The following is a 26,069-nucleotide window of genomic DNA, read 5'->3' on the forward strand; positions in this document are numbered from 1 at the left end:
GAAACCATTTGCTCCTCACCTGATTGCCTTTTACATCAATTTCTGCCATCCTGCAAAATGTCCCCTTCTGTAAGTTGACTTTGTCACATCAGACACTCTCCCTGTTCAACTTTCCCAGAGCTAAGAGCCCCTAACTGTGTGGTCAGTTAAAGGTACTGGTCACCCCATCTAAGAGCCGGGAAAGTCCCCCCCACACATACCAGACACAACAGAGAAGTTGCTTTCTCATCAAGCCCCACAGTATGGAAAATGTGCGCTGCAGAACTCACTGTGTCAGAGGCCCTGCACCAGATCTTCCTTCCAGACATGAATTGATGAATATTCCTTAGCTCCGTCAAGGTTTCTGGCAGAACGGGATGCAGTGCACATCAAGGATTCTCTGTGGACTCCTGCTCTTTTAGAGGTAGCAAGCTCCCTTCTTTCTGAATCTATAAATACCTAGAAGGGGAGATGGACCTGGAAAAACCATAGGATATATTAACCATAGCTCTAAAATATCAACCTTTTGAGAGGGAGTGTTTGGTATTCCTGCGCACACTCTATTTCAAAGAGAGCAGTGTGACTTGGGTCTGTTTTCTCAACTGCATTCAGCATCTGCTTGAGAAATCAGTCATTTACTGTACACTTCCTTTGTGCAGAGCACTGTACTAAATGCTCAGGAAAGTATAATACAACAGAATTAGCAGACATGATTCCTGCCCTTAAAGACAAGATAAAGTAAAATGACAAGAAGAGGTGCTGGCCTGAAGGAACCCTATGGAAACATTGAATATATTTCTGGACCAAGGAAATGAAACAGGGTAGAAGTACCCCTTCTCAAAAGACTAGAGGACAAAATGGAAGAGACAGAAACTCATTGGGGTGGGGTTCATTATTAATGAAAGGAAACTGACTTTTGTGAAGCCTCAATATCTTTTCAAGGCGACCTTGGTGACGAGACCGAAAATGAGTGTGATGATGAGAGAGATTCAACCTGTGTGTTTAACCAACCACTGGGAAATTACTTTCAAAGTAGGTATCCCCATTTTGTGCTTTTCTCACAGAAATCTCAGGTAAAAGGGTTATATCCAACAGATGCACAGGAGAGGTGTGTGTTGAAGGATCACTAATACAGTAACTCACAGGAAGAATAGGATTACCTACCTGGGTCTGTCAAAAGCTGCTTCTTCACTGGAGAATTATATTTACTTCACACGATGGCCTTTTCCTCCAAAGAGAAATTCAGACTCCATTGCTGGGCACCAGGAATGACTGCAGAGAGACTGGTACCTCAATAAAATATCATGCAGAGAGCAAGAGGAAATGCAATAGAATTGGTTTGAAGAATTCTAAAACTCAATTCATGAGGCCCTGAGGTGCTCCCAGCAGAAAACAGTAAGGCTAGAGTGGTGTGGTAGCAACCAGCCCAGGAAGAGGCTGAGAGGGCGGTGGTTCTCAAGTTAGAAACCTCACCTGATGGACTAAAGCAGGAGAAGCTAACAAGGCAAATAGAGTGCTGAGGTATTTCAAAATTAGTAGTGGAAGAAACCAGAGCATCTCTTAAGGCAGACATTGAAGCACATGTGCACACATCACCTATTTCACAACTGCCCCGTCCACTTGGGAAAAAGGAGCCCTTGTCCAAAGAAAGAAAGAAAATAAATGCTACTGGAGGTGAAATCCTGTGAGATCCCACTTTAAATCCCTCTGACGGTCTTTTAAAATGGAGGTAGCGAAGCCTTCATAGGCCTGTGAAAGTTAGATTGGGAGGATAAGGTGAGAGGGCAGGCACCAGAGACATTATGCTAATAGGAGCGACAGATAAACAAGGTAAGATTGAAGCCCTGGGGGAGCTCCCCTCTCCCCCACAACACCCAGGAAGGGCCTGGCCTTGGGACAAACCAGGAGGGAAGAGGAAATAGACTAGGGTAGGAGAATGAGCCCGCAACTCAGCGCTGAAAAGCGCAGTCTAACAACACTTGTGCCAAAAGGGAAAGGAAATTTTGGAAGCATACCTCTTTCCTCCCTTCTCCTTGCTCCTTCCACTACCCTACACCCCAAGCTCAAACTATCAATCAATGGTATTTAGTGAGGGCTTGAGGTGTGCAGAGCACTGTACTAAGCACTTGAACCATAAAGCCCAGGTAAGATCCGCTAGCTAATGCAGAGTTACAGGTTCCCAAGTTGAAGGATACGACATTTTCACTTGGGGGTTATGGCATTATATAGATGAACCCCTAAAGGAAAATGAATTAACTTGGGCTCTTGAGTTTATAATGCTAGCAGAGAAAGCATCCTTTCACACTGCTTTTAAATACCTCTAAGTAGAAGCATTAGTTCCTTGCTGCTTACCTTGTTTGTCCTCTATTATGGAAGATGGTCGTTTGGCACCTGCCAAACTGGTGGCTGAATGAACATAAATTAAAATACATTTAAATAACCGCCAATCTATAACAGGAACACTTAAGATAATTCAGAGGCCAAGTTTTTGATATAACATACACCATACAGAAATTACAGAGTCACTTGGCAGGTGATGCTCTTCCCCTTCGAAATAACAGAACCACAGGAGGCCCTGATCTGTAAATGAGAGACTGACCTATGCTTGAGCTACTATTCTGCAATTAGGGCTATTAACTGCAGTTCCCTGGCTAAACCTCTATTTACATACTACAACTGTAGACATCTATTTCCTTGCATAGTTCCCTCCTTGAAATGGCATTGTCGGCTGTCTGAAGAATGTGGCATTTCCACCAAGGCAGAAATGAATCCTTGTAAATGGACTTGGGGCATGGAAAGTCAGAATCCCCCCCTTCTTCCCCTGCCCCCCACCCCACCTCAGCAAGCCCACAGGGTCTCTAGCGATGCTTTAGAAGAAAAAATAAAAGACCAGTTAGTTTGTGTTCTAGGATGAAATTTAAATCCTCTTCCTCCTCAAGATGAATATGGAGTTTTAAGTACCTCCTGCAGTAGTAGCAGGGATAAGACACTTCAGGTGAATTAGCCTCCTCCTCCTTTCCTTCTCCCTTTTTCCCTTGTTTGCCGCCCACTGCTTCCACTGCCCCTGAGGTTTTCACTATTCTGTTCTGTTTATGGCTCCCTTGGGCTGGTCTGAGTGGGAGATACAGAAATGTAAGTGGTAAATTCTGAAAATCTTAACTCAATGAACTTTAAAACAATCAAAATTTAAAGTTACAACTAAAAATTTATTGCAAAATGCTGAGACACCTTTTCCATAACATTGCTGCACATTGCTAAGACAGTGCAATACCACTTTTAGAAGACAAAACCCAAAAGGTAAGAGAGATGCCAACTGCAGCAACTTCAAAAGCCATCATCTCATTTAGAGCCCAATACATCTCACCTTGGCATTCATGCTTTAGAAACCTTACCGTAACTAATCAACTCCATCACAGTTTCCCTTTGCACTGGAGTGCATGATGTCAACTCCGGGGCTTCATGTTCCATGAATAAACAGAGGGTTCTGGGGCTCATTACCCACAGACTTTTTACACATCTGAGATTAAACCTTGTTCTAAAAGCAGAACTAGTAGAGGCACCTCATCCTCTTTTCTGGTGAAATGAGTACAGTTGGGATTAGTTTTGAAATTCTGGGGGTTTTTTTTATTGTCCTTCAGAAATATTCCATAAACCTGGATATTACTTCATGATCTTTGGCCAAGAGCTGATGAGATCACATAGAAGGAGCCCTTAGTAAAATCGTCTCCTAAAATGGGAGGCTCTTTTGATCTAAAGACGAACAAAAAAGAAAGCAGATTATAAACCACTCAAGGGGTCCTGGCAACTACCTCTTTAAAGTTTTCATTTAGGGAGATTATCTCAGCAAAGAATACCATATTGCTCTGAAAGACACTGCTCCCTAAATTTGATGCTTTCTAATGGAAAAAACAATTCATCCTTCCACTATTCCCCCATCGTGCCTGTGGATCTATCACACTGCCCCCGATGGGTCCCATCTTTTGTCCTTTAACCTTCTGTGTCACTTCTTCCCTTCTTTGTAGCAGCAACAGGGATCAAAATCAGAGCACAGAGTCACAAAAGGGGAGAGGGAGAGAAGCCGCGATAGAAAAGGAAAGAATCAGAGCTGGAAAGTGGGGGCTATGTCATCCCAGCAGGCTAGACCCTCGCACAGATAGGGGGGCGAAAGGCCCATCTGTTTCTAGAGCAGGGAAACTGCTCAACAGGAAGGACCCTCCTACGGGGAAGGCTGTTGGACACAAGATGTCTATCGCTAACCTGGTGACATCAGCTGAAGCAGAACCGATTCCAGGGGAGGAATTGGGCGGGGAGGGACGAGAAAGACTAGATAAGTTGGGGAAGAGCCCAGAGAGGAGAGGAGGGATTCTGCAAGGCGTCTGAAGGAGAAGGACTTGGTACAGTGCTCTGCACACTGTAAGCGCTCAATAAATACTACTGAGTGAATGAATGAATGAATGAACAGATGCTTGCAGGAAGGGTGCCCTATAGGGGAAGGACTTGGGAATGGTGGACCCACACAGGAATGACTTAAGGGTAGGATAGCAGTGCTTTGGAAAGGGGTTGGGGGGGTGGGAAGAGAGACAGGAGGGTGGACCCCTGGGCTTAATTTAGGACCCAGTGTAATTATCTGGAATGGATCTGATTCCTGAATCTGGTCTGGGATTCTGCTGTGCCTCTGCTGTTGTTATTGGACCTTTAACCAAGTAAATCCCGGCTCCACCAATTGTCAGCTGTGTGACTTTGGGCAACTCACCTCACATCTCTGTGCCTCAGTTCCCTCATCTGTAAAATGGGGATGAAGACTGTGAGCCCCCCAAGGGACAACCTGATCACCTTGTAACCTCCCCAGCTCTCAGAACAGTGCTTTGCACATAGTAAGCGCTTAATAAATGCCATCATTATTATTAAATACTAAGGAGCAGTGTGGCCTAATGGACAGAACACAGGCCTGGGCGTCCGAGGACCTGGGTTCTAATTCCAGCTCCATCACTTGTCTGTCGTGTAACCTGGGGCAAGTCACTTAACATCTCTCTGTGCCTCAGTTAACTCATCTGTAAAATGGGGATTAAGACTGTGAGCCCCATGTGGAACATGGACTTTGTCCAACCCGATTCTTTCGTATCTACCCCAGCGCTTAGTAAAGTGCCTGGCACATAGTAAGTGCTTAACAAATTCCACTGGAAAAAAAAAATTAGTACATATCCATTTATAACCAAAATGTGTCCAAGAAATCCACAAATATGAAACCAGCAAAATCAGAGAAACTTGCTCCCAAGAGAGGGGCTGGGCCCAACATCGGGAGCTGGTCCGCAAGGTGGGAGATGGAAAGCTGGACCCTGAATGCTTCCTGGGTCTTTTGAGGGGACTAAATCTAAGAGTCACAATGAAGTGGCAGCAAAATACTGGGACATTACTGCAATGCGCTAGCAGGGAAGCAACATGGCCTAATAGAGCACAGATTTGGGAGTCAGAAGGACCTGGGTTCTAAACCCAGCTCTGCCACTTGTCAGCTGACCTTGGACAAGTCACTTCTCTCTGCCTCGATTATCTCATCTGAAAAATGGAGATTAAGACTGTGAGCTCCATGAAGGACATGGGCTGGGTCCAGCCTGATTAGCTTGTATCTACCCCAGAGCTTAGTACAGTGCCTAGCACATAGTAAGCATTTAACACATACCATTAAAAAAGTGGGGCCTAAAAAAGAGGAACTATCATTGCTGGAAATAGCTCAGGGCCCCAGACCCTGGTCTTCAGAAAACTCAATTTCCCCACACATAAAGGGAAGATAAGCCTCAGAGATGGAGACAGATACAAACAGAGGTAAGGCAAAAAGGAAACACAAACCACTTCTGGCTTTTTTGTAATGCTCCGAGACCCCTATCAGGGCTGGCTCCTCCCTCTCCTCAGCAGTTGATGATAACAGGGAGCCAGGAAGTGCTCTCCCAAGCATTTGATCTCCTAATGCTATGTTCCAACCCCTTCTTCCAACTCAGAGACAGAGAGAAAGTGCACTGTCTCACTTCCAAATCGGGAGCATCTGTGGACAATTCCTTCCCCGTGATTTGGTGTCCATGTATGGATTTTTAGTGCTAAGGAGGGAGAAGCGATAAAGACATCTTGATTTCAGAGCAATATGGTATTATTGTTTTTGAAGGGAACTGGAGAATCAAATCCAGTTAAGTTGAAAATAAATCAGCATTTAAGGGACAAGTAGCAAACAGGTAGTTGTGCATTCCTCTCTCCTTAAATACACAGAAGGTGTGGTCCCTTCTCCCTGATTTACTGCACTGCTACATTTTGCCATTTGTCCTCCCAAGGCATTTACTGTAATCAACATTCTGAGTTAGGGGCTGGAAAAAAAATAAATAAATGCCTGAACTCACCCCTTCATTCCTTCGAACCCATTTACTTTCCACCTGATTCTTAATCAGATCTCTTAAGCTGACTGGAGAAACAAGAACAAAATTCTCTTCTGAGTCCCATGAATTAAACAGTCCAAATACTATGAGTTAAACAGATCTAAGACGTACCAAAATGCCAAATCTACAGTTCCAGCGGCAAGAAGTCAAGTGGTAAACCTGATCTGGCTCCAGAAACTCATCCGAGACTCTCTGACTGGACAGCATGTGATCAATTTATGTTTTTACATCCCTCGTGGACAGCAAAGTCACAGTTGAATAGGGAGGCTATTGGAGCCCAATTTCATCTATTTCTTATCTGAATATTCCCTGAAAACATTTTATTTTGAAGCACTGATCCAAAAAATAATAAAATCAGTACAAAGGCGCTCTGTGTCATTACACTTTTTTGCAACAGCAGTAGTCAATTTTATTGCCGGTATTTCACTTCACAGTGACTCTCCGGTTCTGAAGTGTTTGCAAAGCTTACCTTGACTCAAACATCTCCCTTTGCTCATACTCTGCCCACCTCAACCTCTGAGATATTTTGACTAACTTTTACTAGCGATTAAAATTCCATTTCAGCAGCTGTTTGTTTATTTGCCACTAAATTATATGTAGAAAATAAATAATGAGGTCCTTACTACGATTAGCAAGAGATGTATTTTTGCTGAATAAGATGTGAAAATGCTTGACACATAGCAAGCACTTAAATACCATTACAATAAAAGAATTACATATGCAAACCTAAAAAAATCTAATTTAAAACCTTTCACTGTTTCTAATTCAAAACGTTTCATTATTTCATTAATTCAAAATCTTTCAAATTACTATCTGATGTCTTTAATTGTCTTTTAATTGATATTTTCCCTGTAAATACTCCACTCGGGTCTATCTGGGGATCTTAGGAGCACATTTAATGCCCTCTACATTGCTTCCTACGGAAATTAAACCTCATTTAGCGCTTTTTCACAGAACCAATTAACGATGCTAACCAGAGGGTGCCTGTATCCAGGTCCCAAAGGTGACGCTAAATGCATGAAAATCCCTTTAAAACCCACCCCCATCTCAATCAGCCAGTCAACCCGTGGAAGCAGCATGCTCTAGTGGAAAAAGCCAGCATCTGGGAGTCAGAGGACGTGGGTTCCAATTTTTGCCCCACCACTTATCTACTGTGTGACCGTGGGCAAGTCACTTCACTTCTCTGTGCCTCAGTTTTCACATTTGTAAGATAGAGATTAAATCCTATTCCCTCCTACATAGACTGTGAGCCCCATAAGGGACAGGGACTATGTCCAGCCTGATGTCATGTATTTACCCCTGTGCTTAGTACAGTGCTTGGCACATTGTAAGTGCTTAACAAATACTATACTTATTATCTGAACTCTTACTGTGTGTACAGAGCACTGCTCTAGGCGCTTGCACACTCTCAACCCTGGAAGCAAGGACAGGGTGAGCAGCAGGGGTTCTAGTGGACTGGGGACTGCTGCTGGGCAAAGATGCCAACTGTTCATTTTAGGCACCAGAGTGAAAAGGGGGGGCAAGGATTTGAGGGAGGTGGGGCGACTGGGAGGGACAGGCGTCAACCAGCTAACAGGCCAGAAAGCCCCTACTTGGGGCCTTTTCAGTTCTGATTAGAAACGCTGGTCTTGTCATAGATTTAGGATGAGACAATCTGGGAACCCAGGCCCACAGGCTAATAATAATAATTAAAATAACTGTGGTATTTGTTAAGCACTTACTATGTGCCAAGCACCGTTCTAAGTGCTGGGAAAGATACAGGATGATCGGGTCAGACGGTCTCTGTCCCACCCAGGGCTCACAGTCTAGGTAGGAGGGGGAACAGGAATTGAATCCTCACTTTACAGATGAGGTAATTGAGGCCCAGAGGAGTTAAGTGACTTGCCCAAGGTCATACAGCAGATTATGGGTCCACTGCCCCGAGGCCCCCAGGGTGGGGCAAGGCGGGGAAGAACAGGGAAGGAGAAGGGAGAGAGAAGGAGTGGACCAACTCCTCCAGCTTCCTGGGCTAAGAACCAAGCTGAGGAATATGGGAGTCTACCAGGAGGAACCGGCACCCCGCTGCCCACCCCACTTCCATCCCCCAGCCCGAACCGATCCTGCCATTGCTCCCTGGCGATTGCATCGTGCAAGGAGGAAAGGGAGAGAAGGGATTTAAGTATATATCCCCAGGTTCTCGCTCACCCCGTCTCCGACCACTGGATAAATACACCTGCTCTACATTTAATCCCTGCGAGCTGCTGTCAGATTTCAACACGCTTTCTGGTGCCCGGACAACCAGCAGTTTGCTTATTTCCGAAGTACCCTGGATCTGAAGAAGACAGACGGACACAAAATTAAGGAGAGCAGTGTTCTGCCACCTCAGCACAACCTGGTCAGTCCAGGGTCCAAGGCTCCCGTGGCACTAACACTCCAGGCTTGGAGCCTCGCGGGGAAATGTGTTTGTCCAAATCGCCACCCACCCAAGGGAGTGGGAAACACCAACTTTCCACTGTCGCCTCTGACCACATTTGAGAAAGATGATCCTGTGGTCTTTGGGGTTTTAAAATAGATTAGAGGAATCCCAAAGCTTGGGACACAATTAGACAAATACATAAATATACAACCACACACCCTCTAGGCTCTTAGCGGGCAGGGAATGTTTCTGTTTATTGTTCTTTTGTACTCTCCCAAGCGCTTAGGACAGTGCTCTGCACCCAATAAGCACTCAATAAATACGATTGACTGACTGACCCTTCATTTAAGTAGCCAGGTTGGGGGTGCTGATGAGAACAGCACACAAGCAATGGGGCTGAGAGGCAAGACAGGAGGAAGGGTTGTGGGACCCAAGGGGAGTGGGGAGGGAGAGGCAGCTGGGGTGGGGGTAGGGGAGCCCTGCCTTGCTTTTCCTTCACCACAAAAGGAACTGAGGGATGTTAGAGAGGAGAGATGGGGAGATTGATCGTTGCTTCAAACGGCCCTCCCTAGCCAGTGGTTTACTAGAGAATACTTGGCTCCACAAAGGGTCAGCTGAAGCCCTGAAGCTCTGAAGTGATTTACCTGGGACCCCTGAAAGCCTAGGCCCTGGTGCCACTAAACCAGCATGTTAAACCCTTGTCCAGGCCTAGCAAGTGGGACAACAAAGCTGTGGATTGGGGCATATCTACAAAGTCTGCTTTAGTAAGCCTGCTTGTACTTCCCAAGCGCTTGGTACAGTGCTCTGCACACAGTAAGCGCTCGATAAATACAATTGAATGAATGAATGAATGCTCCAGTTAACCAGCTCCACCTTTTGACTCCTAGGAGCCAGGTGAGACAGACCTGAGACTTGCAAGAAAGTTAGTGACCCTACCTACCTCAATATTTTCTCCCCCTTATCTCCCTCCCAAGATATTACTGAAAGAGAAGCAGCCTGAAGCCTTGTTCTCCCCACTACAGGTTTTACACACAGAGAAGCAATCTCAAAGGCAATCAGTCTCTGAACAGCCGCTCTAGGGTGGGTAAGAGGGAAAGGTGAGGCCTGTTCAGCCCGATGAAGGCTGGGTCCAGGGTGGCTCCTCCTCCATCCTTTAGGGAAATCAGTCCTGGAAGATGAAGCCAGCTCCTCTCCCCTCTGCACCGGACAAATGCTCACCAAGGTCCTAAGAAACAGTAAAATAGCCGAGAAGCAGCGTGGCCTTGGGGATAGAGCACAGGTCTGGGAGCCCGAAGGACCTGGGTTCTAATCCCGGCTCCGCCTCTTGTCCGTTGGGGGACCTTGGGCAAGTCACAACTCCCCTGTGCCTCAGTTTCCTCATCTGTAAAATGGGGATTAAGGCTGTGAACCCCAGGTGGGACATGGACTGTGCCCAACCTAATTAGCTTGTATCTAATACAGTGCCTGGTACATAATAACCGCTTAAGAAATGCCTTAAAAACAAAATACCTCAAAATTACTAAATCAGGAATCACGCTCCTTACCTGGGTACAGTTTTTAGGTATCAGGCAGGGAGCGTAATATGAAGCTTCTGTATGAACATCAATCACACTTCCGTGTACTATAAAAACGTGCTCCATAGTGTTATCATAAATACTCAACTCATTGTAACTTAATAAAGTCTCCACATAGATATTATTAAACTCCACAACCTTCTGATAGGCTAGTTCCTACAATAAATGAAATACTTTTTTTAATCGAACAAGCCAAGAGAGTGCATCTTTTCCCATGATCCAAACAGTTGGGTGGCATGTCTTGGTGGAAAGTTCATAGCACTGAGAAGCAGGAGACCCAGGTTCTAACCCCAGCTCCGCTACTGGCCTGCTGTGAGACCCTGGGCAAGTATTTAACCTCTCCTCATCTATAAAATAATAATAATAATAATGATAATTGTATTTGTTAAGCGCTTACTATGTGCCAAACACTGTTCTAAGTGCTGGGGTAGATACAAGGTGATCAGGTTGTCCCACGTGGGGCTCACGGTCTTAATCCCCATATTACAGATGAGGTAACTGAGGCATCGAGAAGTGAAGTGACTTGCCCAAAGTCACACAGCTGACAAGTGGCGGAGTCAGGATTAGAACCCACAACCTCTGACTCCCAAGCCTGTGCTCTTTCCACTGAGCCACGCTGCTTCTCTAGGAATTAGATACCTGTTCATCCTACTACCCAAACTGTGAGGCACCATATGAGACTGAGGCCTTGTCCAATTTGATAATCTTGTGTTTAGCACAGTGTCCGACAATCAACAGTAGTAAGTGCCTGGGAATGTACAAAATAATATAGTAGACACAATCTATATCCACAGGGAGCTTACAGTCTACAGGGAAGCAGTGTGGCCAAATCGGTCTTGGAGTCAGAGGATCTGGGTTCTAAATCCGGTTCCATCATTTGCCTGCTTGGGCAAGTCACTTAATTGTTCTGTGCCTCAGTGTCCTCAACTGTAAAATGGGGATTCAATACCTACTCCCTGTCCTACTTGGACTGTGATCCCCATGTGGGACCAGGACTGTGTCTGACCTGATTAACTTATATCTACCCCAGCACTTAGAATAGTTTTTGACCCAAAGTAAGTGCTTAACAAATACCATAATCATTATTATTACTGGGACACATTCACTTGAGTCTAACCTCCAGACTCTGAACAACTGCAAAATATGCTTTAGTCATCCATTGTCTGCGGCTCCGAACCAGAACACGATAGACTAAACTCCATGGAGGAAAGAGAACTGATAAAGTGGAAAGGCCAATGCTGCCAGCCTGAGGTTTGAGGGGTTTTCAATCCATAATCCCAAGCAGGAAAACAAGTGTTAATCTCCTGTAGAAAACTCACACAAACTCATGCCTTAGTCCGTTTACCTCACAAGCCAGGTACTCCTCAAAATACTGACAGGCAATGTTGAGGGCAATTTTTAACCACATTTTATATTCCAGGAATGGCCAGAACACATCAAAACCTTCATATAGATCCTCCAGAGAGATAAAACAAGCCTGAGAAAGACAAAAGGATCAGCAGTACGACTGGATTATACCAGCACTGGTTACACCAAACAAAAAAAAAAACAACCCAAAAAAAACCAAATAGCTGTACTGGGGAAGGAAGAGGAGGAGAAGAGGGAGAAGACAGAAGGGGAGGAAGGAGAGAAGAAAAAAGAGGAAGAGGAGGAGGAGGAATTTAAAGTGGGAAATAGTGAGGGAGAGGAAGGAGAAAGGAAGAAAAGGAAGGGAGGGTGGGGAAGACAGACGGTGAGGAGGAAGGGAGAAAGGAAAGGAGGGAAAACAAGCAAAGAAGGGTAGAACTCCAAACCATTTTTCCCCGACAATAACTGACTGGATTTCTGGAAACAAAATAAAAATCACTAAGATGGAGTTTGATTCAGAACTTCTGGCAAAGGAAGCAATGGTTCCAGACCTGTAGAATTGTCTCACACGTAGCAGTGAATTCAAGTTCCTGCTTTAATAGGCAGCTCAACTCTCCTATGATGTCACCACTGGTACAGTAATCTGTAAACCTTGTCTTGGTGTTTCCTGAATCGCGGCACACTTGGGGGTCGATTCCAAACTTGAGGCGCGTACCATGCAGCTGCAAAGGATAAAGGCACAACTACCAATCGAAAGCCGGGGCTCCCACTACTTGTTCCTGCTGCAGCCCTCAGAGGGAATGGGAGCTGTGTTTTTGGGGCCCAGGGAGACCAGTTTCTCCTTTAAAGTTACGGAATCCTGGAGCTGTATGCGTCCTGACCTCCAGGCAGGTGAGGTGACTGATGAAGCCACCCAGGTCAGGTAGTGAAGGTCCACCTTCTCTCCTACTCCCGGCGGGGGCTCCAGAATGACCCTGGCATGATCTAACTGCCAATAAAGGGGAACCCAGAAATATTACTATTTTAAAAAATGACGTGCCCACATTAACTTCGTCTTCTGGGATATTCAGCAAACCAAAAAAAGCCAGTTTAAATTGAACAGGATCTAAAATTTGAGAACTTTTTTTCTCCATGTTTTACAAACTGAAAATAACTCCAATTTTCCTCTAAATCTGAATTCCTCTCTGGTGCTAGAGAGGAACTTTTACATGGCATTGGGTGACTTCAAATGGAAGATAAATAGCCCAGGAGTGTCAGTGATGAAATCAATTTGGAAAAGCAACATTTTCGCCAACCTGAACTTGGAAGAAGTTATTTAAAAGCTTCCAACCTAGGCCCCATTCACTAAGAACCACATTATACTGGGAGCTTCCTTTTCATTGCCCTCCCTCATCCCAGAGTTTTCACCAACAGGCCCTTACGCTTGCCATTCCTGAAATAATCAGGTAGATTCCTTGAGGCATTTCACCTTCTTTACAGATGACTGCCCCATAGTCAAAACAGGCCAGATGAGCTTTTTCCTATTAAACACAGAAAAGAAGAGAAATGGTTACAAAAGCTTGGCAGTGAAGCTCATTAGATGAAAATGAAACTGAATAAACAAAAATTTGACATTTCGTTTGCATTCACAGAAGTTTCGTAGAAAAACATACAGTATAGCTCTGACACAAAGTCAATCTCAAATGTGATGCTTTGAAATGGAAAAAGAACTTAACATGCCACATTATATTCTTGTTTCACTGACTCAGCCTCTGACTCTGTACATGAATACGTGTCGTGCTAAAAACATTGCTTCCTCCTCGACCTGCATTCCCGGAACTTCCCTGCTTCAGTGGTCCCAGGTCCTCCACACCATAGAGAGCCTCACAGACAAACACGGGGTTTAGATCAAGGCGGACAACTCCCGGCCTGGGGAACACTCACAAAATTTAGCCTGCAGGTCAGTCAGTCAATCATATTTCTTGAGCACTTATTACAACCCAGCCTGCACAGTTCGCTTCTCTATCACCAACCTACTCACTTTACCTTAATCTTCTCTATCTCACCGTTGACTCCTGGCCCATATCTTCCCCCAGCCTAGAACTCCCACCCTCTTCATATCTGACAGAGCACACTCTCCCCACCTTCAAAGCCCCACTAAAATATCTCGTCCAAGAAGACTTCCCTGGCTAACTTCATTCATTCATTCAATCATATTTATTGGGCACTTACTGTGGGCAGAGCACTATACTGAGCACTTGGAAAGTACAATTCAGCATTAAAGAGAGCCAATCCCTGCCCACAACAGGCTTATAGTCTGGGAAGGGTTGGAGGGACAGAGGGGGGAGAGAGATAACCAAACAAGTAAATAGACATCAATATAAATAAATAGAACTATAGCTATGTACAGCACTTGTGTGTATATATATATATATACATACAATCTAAATTTCTGTGCCTTTGTGTGTGTGAATATAAAACATATATACACACACAAGTGCTGTGGGGTGAGGAGAGATGGTAGAGCAAAGAGAGTGAGTCAGGGCAATGTGGAGAGGAAGGAGAGCTGAGGAAAAGGGGGTGCTCAGTCTGGGACAAGTGGCATGTTCATTCATTCATTCAATCATATTTATTCAGTACTTACAGTGTGCAGAGCACTGTACTAAGTGCTTGGGAGAGTACAATATAAGAATAAACGGGCATATTCCCTTCCCATAACGAGCTTACAGTCTAGAGTAAATGAGCCACTGAGGCTCTGGATACCCAGCAAGTGAGATCCCAGGGGCAAGGCACCCAAGGGGTCACTGTGAGGAAAAGCCCTTTTGCTCGGAACCTTCCGGATCATCTGCCCACATCACTCAGAGCTGCCAAACCTCACTTTGCTCTGGGCTGCTCTTCCCTCGGGTGCCCTCTGGAAGTGCTGGAAATGACGCCAAGGACCAGAGCCCATTGGGGAAATAAGACGCTTTACCTTAAAGAACTCAATGAGGACATCCTTATCCTCCAGCCAAACAATATTGTGTAGAAATTTCTCAGGAGTTGGGGGAGGAATTACCGTAGGAAAGTAATTCAGCTCTTTAATTTTGGAAAGAAATATCTGAAACACAAGACGACGACACACGATGATGGAGCCTCCAGACCAGGATGGGTGAGCCTGAGGAGTGACACTTGAGGCCTGGGATTCTGCACAAATGAATCATTTCTGGTGCCAATGGGGTACTCGGCCCTTCAGCACACTCAAGCGACAAGGCGGGCAGGAGTGAGGCACATTTTGTCTTTGCTTTGATCTATTCTGAGACATATTTTCCTTTGGATTCACTCCCCCAAACCTCAAATCCCAAATCCCACATTTTTTCCAGCTCCTACTACCCATTTCTCATTAACAGATATATCAACTTCATTCAGAATAAGCCCAGGATAAACCCTAGTCTGGGTTACTTATTACTCCTTAAAAATATAATCCCTTAGTAGTGTAGCAGCTAGTGATGTCAGATGGTTTGGGGTATTGATAAACCTCACTGATCACTCCTCTCCGGAATTCATGAACTACTAACATTGTAAACTAAAGGCTCCTAATAGGACCTGGATAATACTTCAGAGGGCAGAAAACCTATGTTTTGGTTCTGTTTATTCCCCCCAAGAGATTAGTACCAGGCTCTAACCTCAGTAGGTGCTCGATAAATGGCATTGGTCGATCACCTATTCCACAACAAGTAGGACTATCATTGACCCCCACCAGGCCTGCCACATAAAAGGTAGCCAACAGAAGGTTCTAATTGGACTTGGGTTCTGATGGCGGCTCTGCCACTGGCCTCCCGTGTGACCTTGGGCAAGTCACTTAACTTCTCTGTGCCTCAGTAACCTCAGATGTAAAATGGGGATTAAGATTCTGAGCCCCATGTGGAACATGGACTGTAACCAATCTGATTATCTTGCATCTACCCCAGCACTTAGTTCAGTGCCTGGCACACAGTAAGCATTTAACAAATACCGTTAAAAAAAGAGAAAAAAGAAGGTCCTGACATCCTTCTTTCCACCAGAAGGACTGACCCAGCGTGGAGCAGAACCCCAGTGGGAGCAGGTAAACAGAGAAGCCACAGCCAAAGTAGCATCAGCTGCTGTTGCCACCCAACAGTTTCCATTTCTGCTGGCGGCTACAGGCGCTGCACTGGGCTTTCGTACCAAAAACTCCAGGGAGCCAGGGCTAAGACAGCTGCTGCCTCCCCTCCCTGCACTGAATACATCTGTCTTGGACAGTAAATATTGCTATAAGTGTATGTGTTTGTGTAGAATAGTGTTATTAGTTAGGCATTTACTATGTGCCAAGCTCTGGAGTAGATTCAACTTAATCAGGTTGGACATGGTCCCTGTCCCATATGGGGCTCACAGTCTAAAATGGATGGATTACTGGTATTAAATTCCCATTACAATGAGAAAATGGAGAAACAGAGAAGTTAAGTGACTTGCCCAAGGTCACAGAGTAGGCAGGTGGCAGAGCTGGTCTGTCTCCCTGCCTCTAGACTGTGAGACTGTTGTGGGTAGGGAATGTCTCTGTTTATTGTTGTATTGTACTTTCCCACGTGCTTAGTAGTACAGTGCTCCGCACACATAAGCGCTCAATAAATACAACTGAATGAATGAAGGAAGTTGGTGGATGAGAGAAATTTGAACCCCCATCTGAGTGTCTGCTTCTCTCCTTCAGAGGCATCTCACCTTTTCCTGTCTTTTTCTCCCAGACAGCTTAGACCAATGGCCCTGCCTCCTGGAAGCCGTGCCCTGGCAGCAGAAAACAGACCCTTTCGTTCACACCGATCTGGCCTAATGCAGCACAGAGGATTAACTATTGAAAAGATGTGCTTCCTGGTCTATGGGAGCAGACCAGGCAGAGGCTATTCACCAGCATAAACAGAAAATATTCGATTACCTTGTTCATCTTGGTTCCTTCTATTTTATCGATAATGCCCCTTGACCGGAGGAATCTTAGATTTTTCAAAGCTTTCCCGAGCACACTGCGGATAGCCTGCTTGGTTTTCAGAGCAATGACGACATCACGACACTCGTGTTCTATCAGACCTGAAGTCACCAAACAGAATTCAAGTGTGACCCTACAGGATTCCTCCATAATAAAAATGGTGGTATTTGTTAAGTGCCGGGTGCTTTACTAAGCACTGGGATGAATACAAGCAAATAGGGTTGAACAGCGTCCCTGTCCCACATGAGGCTCACAGTCTTAATCCCCATTTTCCAGATAAGGGAACTGAGGTATAGAGAAGCAAAGTGACTTGGCAAGGTCACACAGCAGACAAGTAGCAGAGCTGGGATTAGAATCCAGGTCCTTCTGGCTCCAAGGCCTGTGCTCTCACAAATAGGCCATGCTGCTTCTGTACTGACTGGAGCGAACAGATGACCTTTGGAGATGACCACTTGGCAGCTGTGTCCAAAGACAGCGATATCTTTTCCTGGCTTTGCCTATCCTTGTGCTGTGAGGAAAGGGGCAACAGGTGAGGCAGGAAGGCTAGGGAGATGCTCATTATCCAGCACAGCCTGGTGCTGCTCAGCAGGAAATCACTGTGACTGAGGCAAAGATAATGAGCCAGGCAAGGCCCTACTCAGGGGAAAACACTGTGCCTGTCCAGTTCAATGCTGGACAATAGCCAGGGATAGATTCATCTGTGCCAGGAAGACATCAGAGAATGACAAACTAAGCCATTCCAGACTGACAGCTGTCCACCTGTCCTGAACTGTCCTTCCAGTTACCCCCCACCCCTTGGTTAAAGCCCCAGAAAACAAGGTGACAGCTTGGCTGTTACCTAAAATGTCCTCTGGCTTCCACTTACCTAGTTCTTTGATTGCTTCCTCTTTGTTCTTTTCCAAAATTTCATAGAGTTTCTGAAAGGAAATGAAAGCAACAGAGTATGTTAGATAAAGAACTAAACGTCTGTTGAAGGTCAATTCTTCCAACCAAAAATTCACATTAGAATTGACTAGTCTTAGGGTTGGGGGAGTCAGAGGAAGCATTAGATAGTTAATAACTTTGGAAATAATAGTAGTAGTAGGAATAATAATAACAATATTAATCCCTTACAAAACATATTTCATCTTACTCACCTCCAAGAAGGTGACCTGCCCAGCCCACAGACCCAGACAGAGCAGTGAAAAAGTCCAGAATCTCTCCGACACTAAAGGTACCTTGCCGTAGGGGATGAGGGCTTAGACTTAACTGGTTTTTGACAGCTGAATTATTTTTAAGTGCATACTGCCATTTTGGATTGTCAACTCTTTGATGACAGGGATTTTATTTTTCCCCCATACCTTTGTACACTGCTTGGCACATTACAGTGCACTCAGTAAATCATTTGCATCACTCACGATAACACTGCCCCTTCTTATTCTGTAACCCAACTCATGACACCTGGTTAGATGCTTTAAATTGGGTTAAATTGGGTTTTAAATTGGGAGGAAAGAATTCTGTCGAGGGGACAGCCTTGCCAGAAATGAGGATTCTGATTGTCCCTCTCTTCATAATGCATGTTCACCTGAGAAACGGGCTCTTGGCCAGCAATTTGTCTAATTAAACGCTTAATATCTTCTTGACTTCTGATATAGCCCTTTGTGAGACTGTACATCAAGCTGAGCCGCTTTTTGATTTGCGCTTCTATTAGCTCTATCAGCGTGGGGAGTATCATCTGAAATAGAGAAGGAAATCAAAGTCAGCAGAGAGGCTTGCTGCGCAAACTCTGAACATCCTCCTCTTCTTTCTCTCCAAGGAAACGGATGTAGCATGGCACAGTGGACAGAACATGAGCCTGGGAGTTGGAAGGACCTAGGTGCTAATCCCAGCTCTGCCACTCATCGGCTGTGTGACCTTGGGCAAGTCATTTCACTTCTGTGTACCTCAGTTGCCTCATCTGAAAAATGGGGAATAAGATGGTGAGCCCCAAGAGGGGCATGGACTGTGTGTCCAACCTGATTATCTTGTATCTACCTCAGTGCTTAGTGCAGTGCTTGGCACATAGCAATCACTTTAATACCATAAAAAAGGGAAAAGGAATCAATCAATGGAATTTATTGAGCCCCTACTGTGTGCAGAACGGTATACTAAGCACTTGGGTGAGTCCAATAGAGTTAGACAAGATCTTTGCCCTCAAGGACCATACAATTCAGTGAAGGAGGCAGGCATTAAAATAAACTGCCAGTAGGGAAAGATAACAGTTTAAGGAAGTGTTGTGGAATTGGGGGGTGAGGAAGGCTTGCCAGGACATACTTCTGACCAATTTTCAGTTGCTTAACTTCTCTGTGCCTCAGCTTCATCATCAGTAAAACGGGGATCCAATACCTGTTCTCCCTCCTACTAAGACTGTGAGCCTCATGTGACAAGGACTGTGTCTGACTTGATTACCCTGTATCTCCCCAAGTGCTTAGAATAGTGCTTGACACATAGTGAGAGCTTAAATTCTATTATTGGTAGTAGTAGCAGCAATGGTATTTATTAAGTGCCAATCACTTTAATAAGCCCTTGGAAATTATGACAGAAGTCCCAGGCAATGTTCGCTGCTCACAAGGAGCTCACGGTCCAATGGAGAAAGCATTTCATACCTTGAGATGTTTAACAATTTGAATCCTTACCTTAAGAATACGCAGAAATCTAAAAAATCTAAAGTACCCCAAGACTGTTGTAATCCGAACTATCACTGGATCTTCACCTATTAATGTGACAAAATGCACAAAAAAGATATCCACAAGTCCGTGTAATATGATGAAAATTTCCATCTGATTCCAATTGTAACTGAAATACTTCTTTTTCATAACTGCTATCTGAGAAGCAAAAGAAATAGATAATGGATCATTTCATTACATTCTCTACCTGTATTAAAATATATATACATGTCCCTAAGGAGAGTCTAGAACACAATTTCCAATTTTCCAATACTCCAGTCCTACCTCTCCCCTCCTCCCATCCAGGCTCAGAAGCGGGCTCTCACAGTCACTGTTCATTTTCACCAAGGCTGGAACCCTGTGCACGATGATTCATTCAGTCATATTTATTGAGCACCTACTGTGTGCAGAGCACTGTACTAAGCGCTGAGGAGAGTACAATATAGCAATAAACAGGCACATCCCCTAACCACAATGACGACTCTTCTTTTCCGATAACTCCCTTACCCCTGCCTCCCGCAACCACCATCTCTACTTGGACCCCCAGAGGGCCAATGGGTTCAGGGACTGAAAAACACGTTTTGGGGAGAAAGAGGGATTTTGTCATTAGGTGGACTGAATTCTGTTTTTGAAAAGAAACCAAAAATGTGTTTTTTGCCCCAAACAAATTGATCTCCAGTACCTTCAGCACTGCCTCCATGATATACAACAGAACGAAATAGTAATTTACTATTATCAGGCCAATCATATTGACAGCTCTCACAACTGGCAATAGGTACATCAACATGGGATAAACATATAGAAGCGATAGAATGTGTCCTGCATATTCAAATTCATCTGAAAATACAATATGATATGCTAAAAAGGCAAATTTGCTCCTGGGGAAAAAAAAATAAAAGAGTAATTAGAACATCAAGGTATTTTTATGGTGTGACAATAAAAAAACCCCCAACAAAACAAGTGGGGGGGCTAAAATATAAAAGTTACAGCATGCTGGTAGTAGATAATTAGTAGGTAATTCACTAATTAATAATATTCCCAGTAGGAGACTTTTAATTATGACTGAGGGGGATGCTTTTTTGATTTTGAACTTAGGGAGAGGGTGATAGGCTGAGGGCAGGAGGAAAGAAGAATGGAGGTATTGACATTTTGCCAGCAGACACCGGACCCTTCCCATCACAGGGGTTAAAGTAAGGGCCCCTTAAGGAGATGGTGCATGAAGAGTTAGTGAGAGAAAAGGAATCAGGATGGATTGGGCTAAAAGGGCACCGGAAAGAAGTGACACGGTTTCTCTCATTTATAATCATCCTTCTGCCTCACCGGCAACAGAAGTCTGGATGTGGGGGAAAGCCTCCATTTCAGTCCAACCTAACCCTTCCTTCCAAATTTCCTTCTCCTCCTCCTCCTCCCCCAGATGTTTTTCTCTCACCAGTACTTTTCAGAATGCTGCCACACGGCTTGAAGCATAGATGGAAAGCCAAGCCAATAATGATGGGGAGGGAGAAAGGGCATTTCATCCCCATTTTACGGATGACAAACCTGAGGCACAGAGAAGTTAAGGGACTCGGCTGAGGTCACTCAGCAGGCAAGTGGCAGCAAGTAGAATCCAGGTACTCTGTCTCCCAGGCCCTTCCCATTAGGTCATGCTGGGAGCACCTGTATATATGTATATATGTTTGTACATATTTATTACTCTATTTATTTATTTATTTTACTTGTACATATCTATTCTATTTATTTTATTTTGTTAGTATGTTTGGTTTTGTTCTCCGTCTCCCCCTTTTAGACTGTGAGCCCACTGTTGGGTAGGGACTGTCTCTATATGTTGCCAACTTGTACTTCCCAAGCGCTTAGTACAGTGCTCTGCACACAGTAAGCGCTCAATAATTACGATTGATTGATTGATTGATTGAGCAACTCTGGCCCCCTGAACTCCTTGGAGCCTAACCCTATAGCCAGGTTGTACTGCAGGGAGGTGTGGCCACTGGCTTTACCATCTGGGCCAAGTCAATTCACTTCATTTCTCTTTGTTTCAGTTTCCTCATCTGTAAAATGGGGATTCACTACCTGGTCTCCCTCCTATTTAAGGCTGTGAGTCCCTTGTAGGACAGGGGCTCTGTCTGACCTGATTAATGTGAATCTCCACCAGCACTTAGAAACGTGCTTGACAACAAGATACTTAACAAAGACCACCCTTATTGTTATTTATCATTATTCCACATCCCAGTACAGAGCAGAAGCTTCAACCTGGAGATCAGAGCTGGCCCATGGCTACTGAACATGCTCAGGGCGACTGCTAGCGTCTCCAAATAGTCAAATCCAAGGTTCCCACTGATTTTGAGGTTCCTGAATTGAGAAAGAGTGGCCCAGATCCACAGTCCCAGAGTTCTGCCGGGGCCCAGATGAATCCTGCAAGCAAGGAGACTAGACTTCGCCCCAACAGCTGGATCAAAGCTATAGTATAAACCAACCAACACACAGTTTTCAGCATTTTCCAGGCTGCAATGCATCATAAACATCAGGCTTTTTTGCTCCCAGTGCTTAATACAGTGCTCTGCACACAGTTAAAGCACTTAATAAATACTATCACAACTATCAGGACCTTCAGTCAGTCACTCGTATTTATTGAGCACTTTACGCAGAGCACTGTACTACGTGTTTGGGAGAGTACAATATAACAGACCCAATCCTTGCCCAAAACAAGCTTACAGTCTAGACACCCTCTCCTCCAACTTATCTTTTCTTCCTTCACCCAGCCTGCCTGAGGAAGTGCCCAAATTCATCCTCTAGACTGTAAGCTCCCTGTGGGCAGGGAACACGTCTACCAACTCTGCTGGACTGCACTCTTCCAAGAACTTAGTACGGTGCTCTGCACACAGTGAATGGTCAATAAATACTATTGATTGACTAGAGACTAGAAAAACAAAAAGAGGAGGGGCAGAACCTTGAGGATTAATTGTGAATTTGTGAAATTGGACTTTATCCTGCTGACCTGTCAAAATTTACCAATTTTCAGTAAATTGACATTTAGGAACAGAGAACTTACTTGGGTGGGGTGAATTTTTCCTTTTCGTTAGTGTATACCAGAAATAACAGTAGGTTTTTTACTCTCATAAGCATGCTTTTAGTTTTCACATAAGTTGAAACATCATGAATACTCATAAATCTTTTTAAAAAAATAGATTAAAACAAAGTCAGCACTGTTCTTGAGAAAAAGTTGCATTAAATATCAAATGAATTTACTAAATAGGCTCTAAACTAGTCAATTCTAAAATCGAAGACCCAGTGGCGTAGTCCTGCCTGAAAAAAACATTACGCTAGGCATATAGTCAGTCTGGAAGCAATAGAAACTTCTAATTACAACTAGAAATGCATACTCTAATGCTGCCACTACAATTTTTTGAGCTACTGAATCTTGGTGCCATGCCATTTTTGGCAGGTGCCCAGGTGAACCCTGAGAACTAATGAGAAAGTTATAGGCAGTTTAGAAGAGTTTATTTCATTGGAGGTAAGAGAAAAATCCAGAGACACACACCTCCACCTATTTCAATTATCCACACAGTGGCTCTTGACCATCAACTCTGACAATTTAGAGTTTTCTGGGCAATCAGGCTTCCCCTCAGGGATGGGAGGATGCCAACAATTGTGCAGTGGTGCCCAACCTGTTCATTCTTTATTTACCTCAGCACTGAGTACAGTGCTGGCATAGTTACCAGTTAATCAGATTGGACACAGTCCCTGTCCCACATGGGGCTCACAGACTAAGTTCGCGGGAGAACAAATATTTAATCTCCATTTTACAGTTGGGGAAACTGCGGCACAGAGGAAATTGAGTGAATTGCTGAGAGCTGGGATTAGAATCTGTGCTCTTTCCACGGTTTTTCCACTAAGCCATGCTGCTTCTCTAGGTGGTTTTACGAGTGTACGACAGGAACAGGGACTGCTGGGCAATGGAGAACACATAGGTATCGCACTGCCCAGCAGCAAGAGATAGCCTGGAACCAGACAGGTCTCCCTGACCCTTCTCCCTCCAGGGAAGTCAGGGAAAAACCAGCTCAAGCCTTCCTCCAAACAAACCACTCAGGCCTATGAGTGGCAGCGTGGCTCAGTGGAAAGAGCATGGGCTTTGGAGTCAGAGGTCATGGGTTTGAATCCCGGCTCCGCCACATGTCTGCTGTGTGACCTTGGGCAAGTCACTTAACTTCTCTGAGCCTCAGTTACCTCATCTGTAAAATGGGGATTAAGACTGTGAGCTCCACGTGGGACAACCTGATCACTTTGTATTCCCCCAAGCGCTTAGAACAGTGCTTTGCACATAGTAAGCGCTTAACAAATGCCAACATTATTATTATTATTATTATTATTATGATCCCTCTGCTTTAAGCCATAAAACTTGGTGGATTCATCAAAGGGTCCCAGGTTAAATTACAAGAGCCCCAGACCACAAACCATCACTGGATTTGAGGGAAGCAGGGGGAAAATGAAGGAATGATCTGAAAGGTCCATGGCCCTCCGCAAGGTGCAGCAGTTTCACCCTTTCATTCAATTGCATTTATTGAGTGCTGTACTAAGCACTTGGGAGTAACAGCAGACACATTCCCTGCCCACAATGAGCTTACAGTCTTAACTAACCAGACAGCCTCATTTTGGCCAGACTGGCCAAAGGACCACGTGCAGCTCTCAGGCCTTCACTGGCAGCACTAGGTTAAGCAGGCAAATGGAAAGACCCAAAGGCGGAGGACAGCAGCTGTTTCAGCCCTCCTGTACATCTGTAGTTGGAACATTTTGGACATTTCTAGACCGCAAGCTCACTGTGGGCAGGGAACGTGTCTATCAACTCTTTTATACTGTACTCTCCCAAGTACTTAGTACAGTGCTTTGCACCCTGTAAGTGCTCAATAAATCCCACTGATTGACCACCGCCTGGAGAGTTTCCATTTGATAAGTACATAAGTAAGTAGCACTTACTTTCCTTTGGTGGCACTGTAGCTTTTGGATGCTCCAATCAGTATCCGGGCCGCTTCCTCATTCAGGTTTCCATCTTTACACTGTTTCTCAAAGCTGCTCTAAAAAGAGCAATTGAAATGCCAGTTACAAAGGATGCCAAACTTATGTGGAATGGGTCCAAGTATGACCACGTCCAGCACATAGAGTCAGATCTCCCTTAAGGAGTGTTTTCACTTCTGATGCGGATAGACTCCCGTCTGGGAATTGGGGAATGTTCCTCCAACTATATGCATCAATCGGGCTAGGACATGATGCAGTGTCAGAGTAAACAGTTAGATGGAGGTTCATGGCAACGCCCAGGGAGTGGATACCAAGATATGATTTCTTTCAAAAAGTGGTGTTCTTCAGAAATAGAACTAACATTTCAATTTAATTCTACTGTACTGTCTCAAGTGCAGTGCTGGGTTCAAAAGATATGATTAATGGATTAGGAGGTGGAGAGCCCAGTGGGGAAGTCCCAGGATGACTGCAGGTCCCGGGACCACTCCATAATGCTTGTTCTATCCCTGACGCCATACTGAGCCTGTAAGCCTCTTGCTGTCTACTGACTCTATTGTACTGTACCTTCCCAAGTGCTTAATATAGTGTTCTTCACACAGTAAGCACTCAATAAACACCATCGATTGATTGAACCTGTCCCCGACTTCAGCCAGCAGCTCCTCCCCCACTGTCTAGGACAGTGAATGAATTTGACCTGCTTCTGATTGCCCAAGTGCTTAGTACACAGGAAGTGCTCAATAAATACCAATTATTGATTTGTCCCAAGTACCACGCCAACAAAGACTAACTCTGAGTGGAGGTAGAGAAGAATTTCTTTCTTTACTATAGTGTCTTCTACCCAGACTCCCCCAACACACCCCACTTCCTAGTTTGAGTCTGTGAGCCTCCCTCTACACCCTGGCTGGAACACACCTGTCAGCAGATATCACTAACCAGGCACGGTAGAGAAAGGGTTCTATGTTCTACGGAGCAATACTGATTAAATTAAAAATTAAATGCCCATCCTCCACTTGACATAAAAGCTAAAGGCCATCCTACCACTGGATTAACAATTATTGCTTTAAAAATGAAACCTGGGCTGGCTTTGCCTCTTTAATTAATGAATTTGAGATTTATCGTGGGACCTATCTAGAGTTCATCACTTACTAGGAAATTGAAATGCTTTAATGAGAAGCAAAATTTGAAATGGAACAAAACATACGCAAGCTCAGGCTTGCAAGAGCAACTGGAGCAAAATGTGTAAAAGGCTGTTCAAAGATTGTGAAATTAAACATTCAAAGAATAAAGAATAAATTGGAGTACTATGAGCCCTACTAACCATCTGTATTATAGATACGTGCATTCTGGCTTCCTCCAATAAACCTTCTTCTATGTTGGACATGGTTTCTTCCCCAAGATTCTGCTTTATCTGAGCTGCCATGTACTAAGTTAAAACACATACAGAAAAATGGAAATGACTGAAATATACTGCAGGAAAAAGACCATAGCAATTTGCCAATTATTTAACAGAAATCACAAGTGACAAAATTAAAGTTCCTGAAACTTAGTTTATATAGCTGCACTATGTGTTTTTTCCACAACAACAAAAAAGGTTATTTTGCAAAATGAGGTCTAATCAGTCAAATATTATTACTGCTGAAAATATTTTTTCACTGGGAAAAACCTACACCTGGCAAATGTGGATGCCAGTTGTGGGAAAACAGGAGTTTGTGA

The 26,069-nt window shown here is 44.4% G+C and overlaps 1 protein-coding gene across 2 annotated transcripts in view; it reads right to left on the reverse strand.

Annotated features, from left to right (window-relative positions):
• Nucleotides 1-3,496: 3,496 nt before the first annotated feature.
• The window catches only part of SLC9C2 (solute carrier family 9 member C2 (putative)), a 42,105-nt gene continuing 19,532 nt past the window's right edge, over nt 3,497-26,069 (reverse strand). The window contains exons 13-28 of one of the 2 annotated variants that reach the window (XM_038758255.1): nt 25,675-25,779; nt 24,318-24,415; nt 22,396-22,515; nt 20,032-20,227; nt 19,320-19,508; nt 18,230-18,379; nt 17,531-17,582; nt 16,618-16,766; nt 14,665-14,790; nt 13,136-13,234; nt 12,266-12,436; nt 11,713-11,844; nt 10,338-10,523; nt 8,583-8,709; nt 6,363-6,424; nt 3,497-3,729 (exon numbers count right to left, since the gene is read on the reverse strand). In XM_038758255.1, the coding sequence (XP_038614183.1) occupies nt 3,691-3,729; nt 6,363-6,424; nt 8,583-8,709; nt 10,338-10,523; nt 11,713-11,844; nt 12,266-12,436; nt 13,136-13,234; nt 14,665-14,790; nt 16,618-16,766; nt 17,531-17,582; nt 18,230-18,379; nt 19,320-19,508; nt 20,032-20,227; nt 22,396-22,515; nt 24,318-24,415; nt 25,675-25,779 (2,001 nt within the window). In that variant the 3' untranslated portion in view covers nt 3,497-3,690. The remainder of the gene's footprint in view (nt 3,730-6,362; nt 6,425-8,582; nt 8,710-10,337; nt 10,524-11,712; nt 11,845-12,265; nt 12,437-13,135; nt 13,235-14,664; nt 14,791-16,617; nt 16,767-17,530; nt 17,583-18,229; nt 18,380-19,319; nt 19,509-20,031; nt 20,228-22,395; nt 22,516-24,317; nt 24,416-25,674; nt 25,780-26,069) is intronic. The other variant, XR_005454429.1, reaches the window with a different exon arrangement.

This window comes from Tachyglossus aculeatus, chromosome 16 (assembly GCF_015852505.1).
Source record: "Tachyglossus aculeatus isolate mTacAcu1 chromosome 16, mTacAcu1.pri, whole genome shotgun sequence".
NCBI lineage: Eukaryota > Metazoa > Chordata > Mammalia > Monotremata > Tachyglossidae > Tachyglossus > Tachyglossus aculeatus.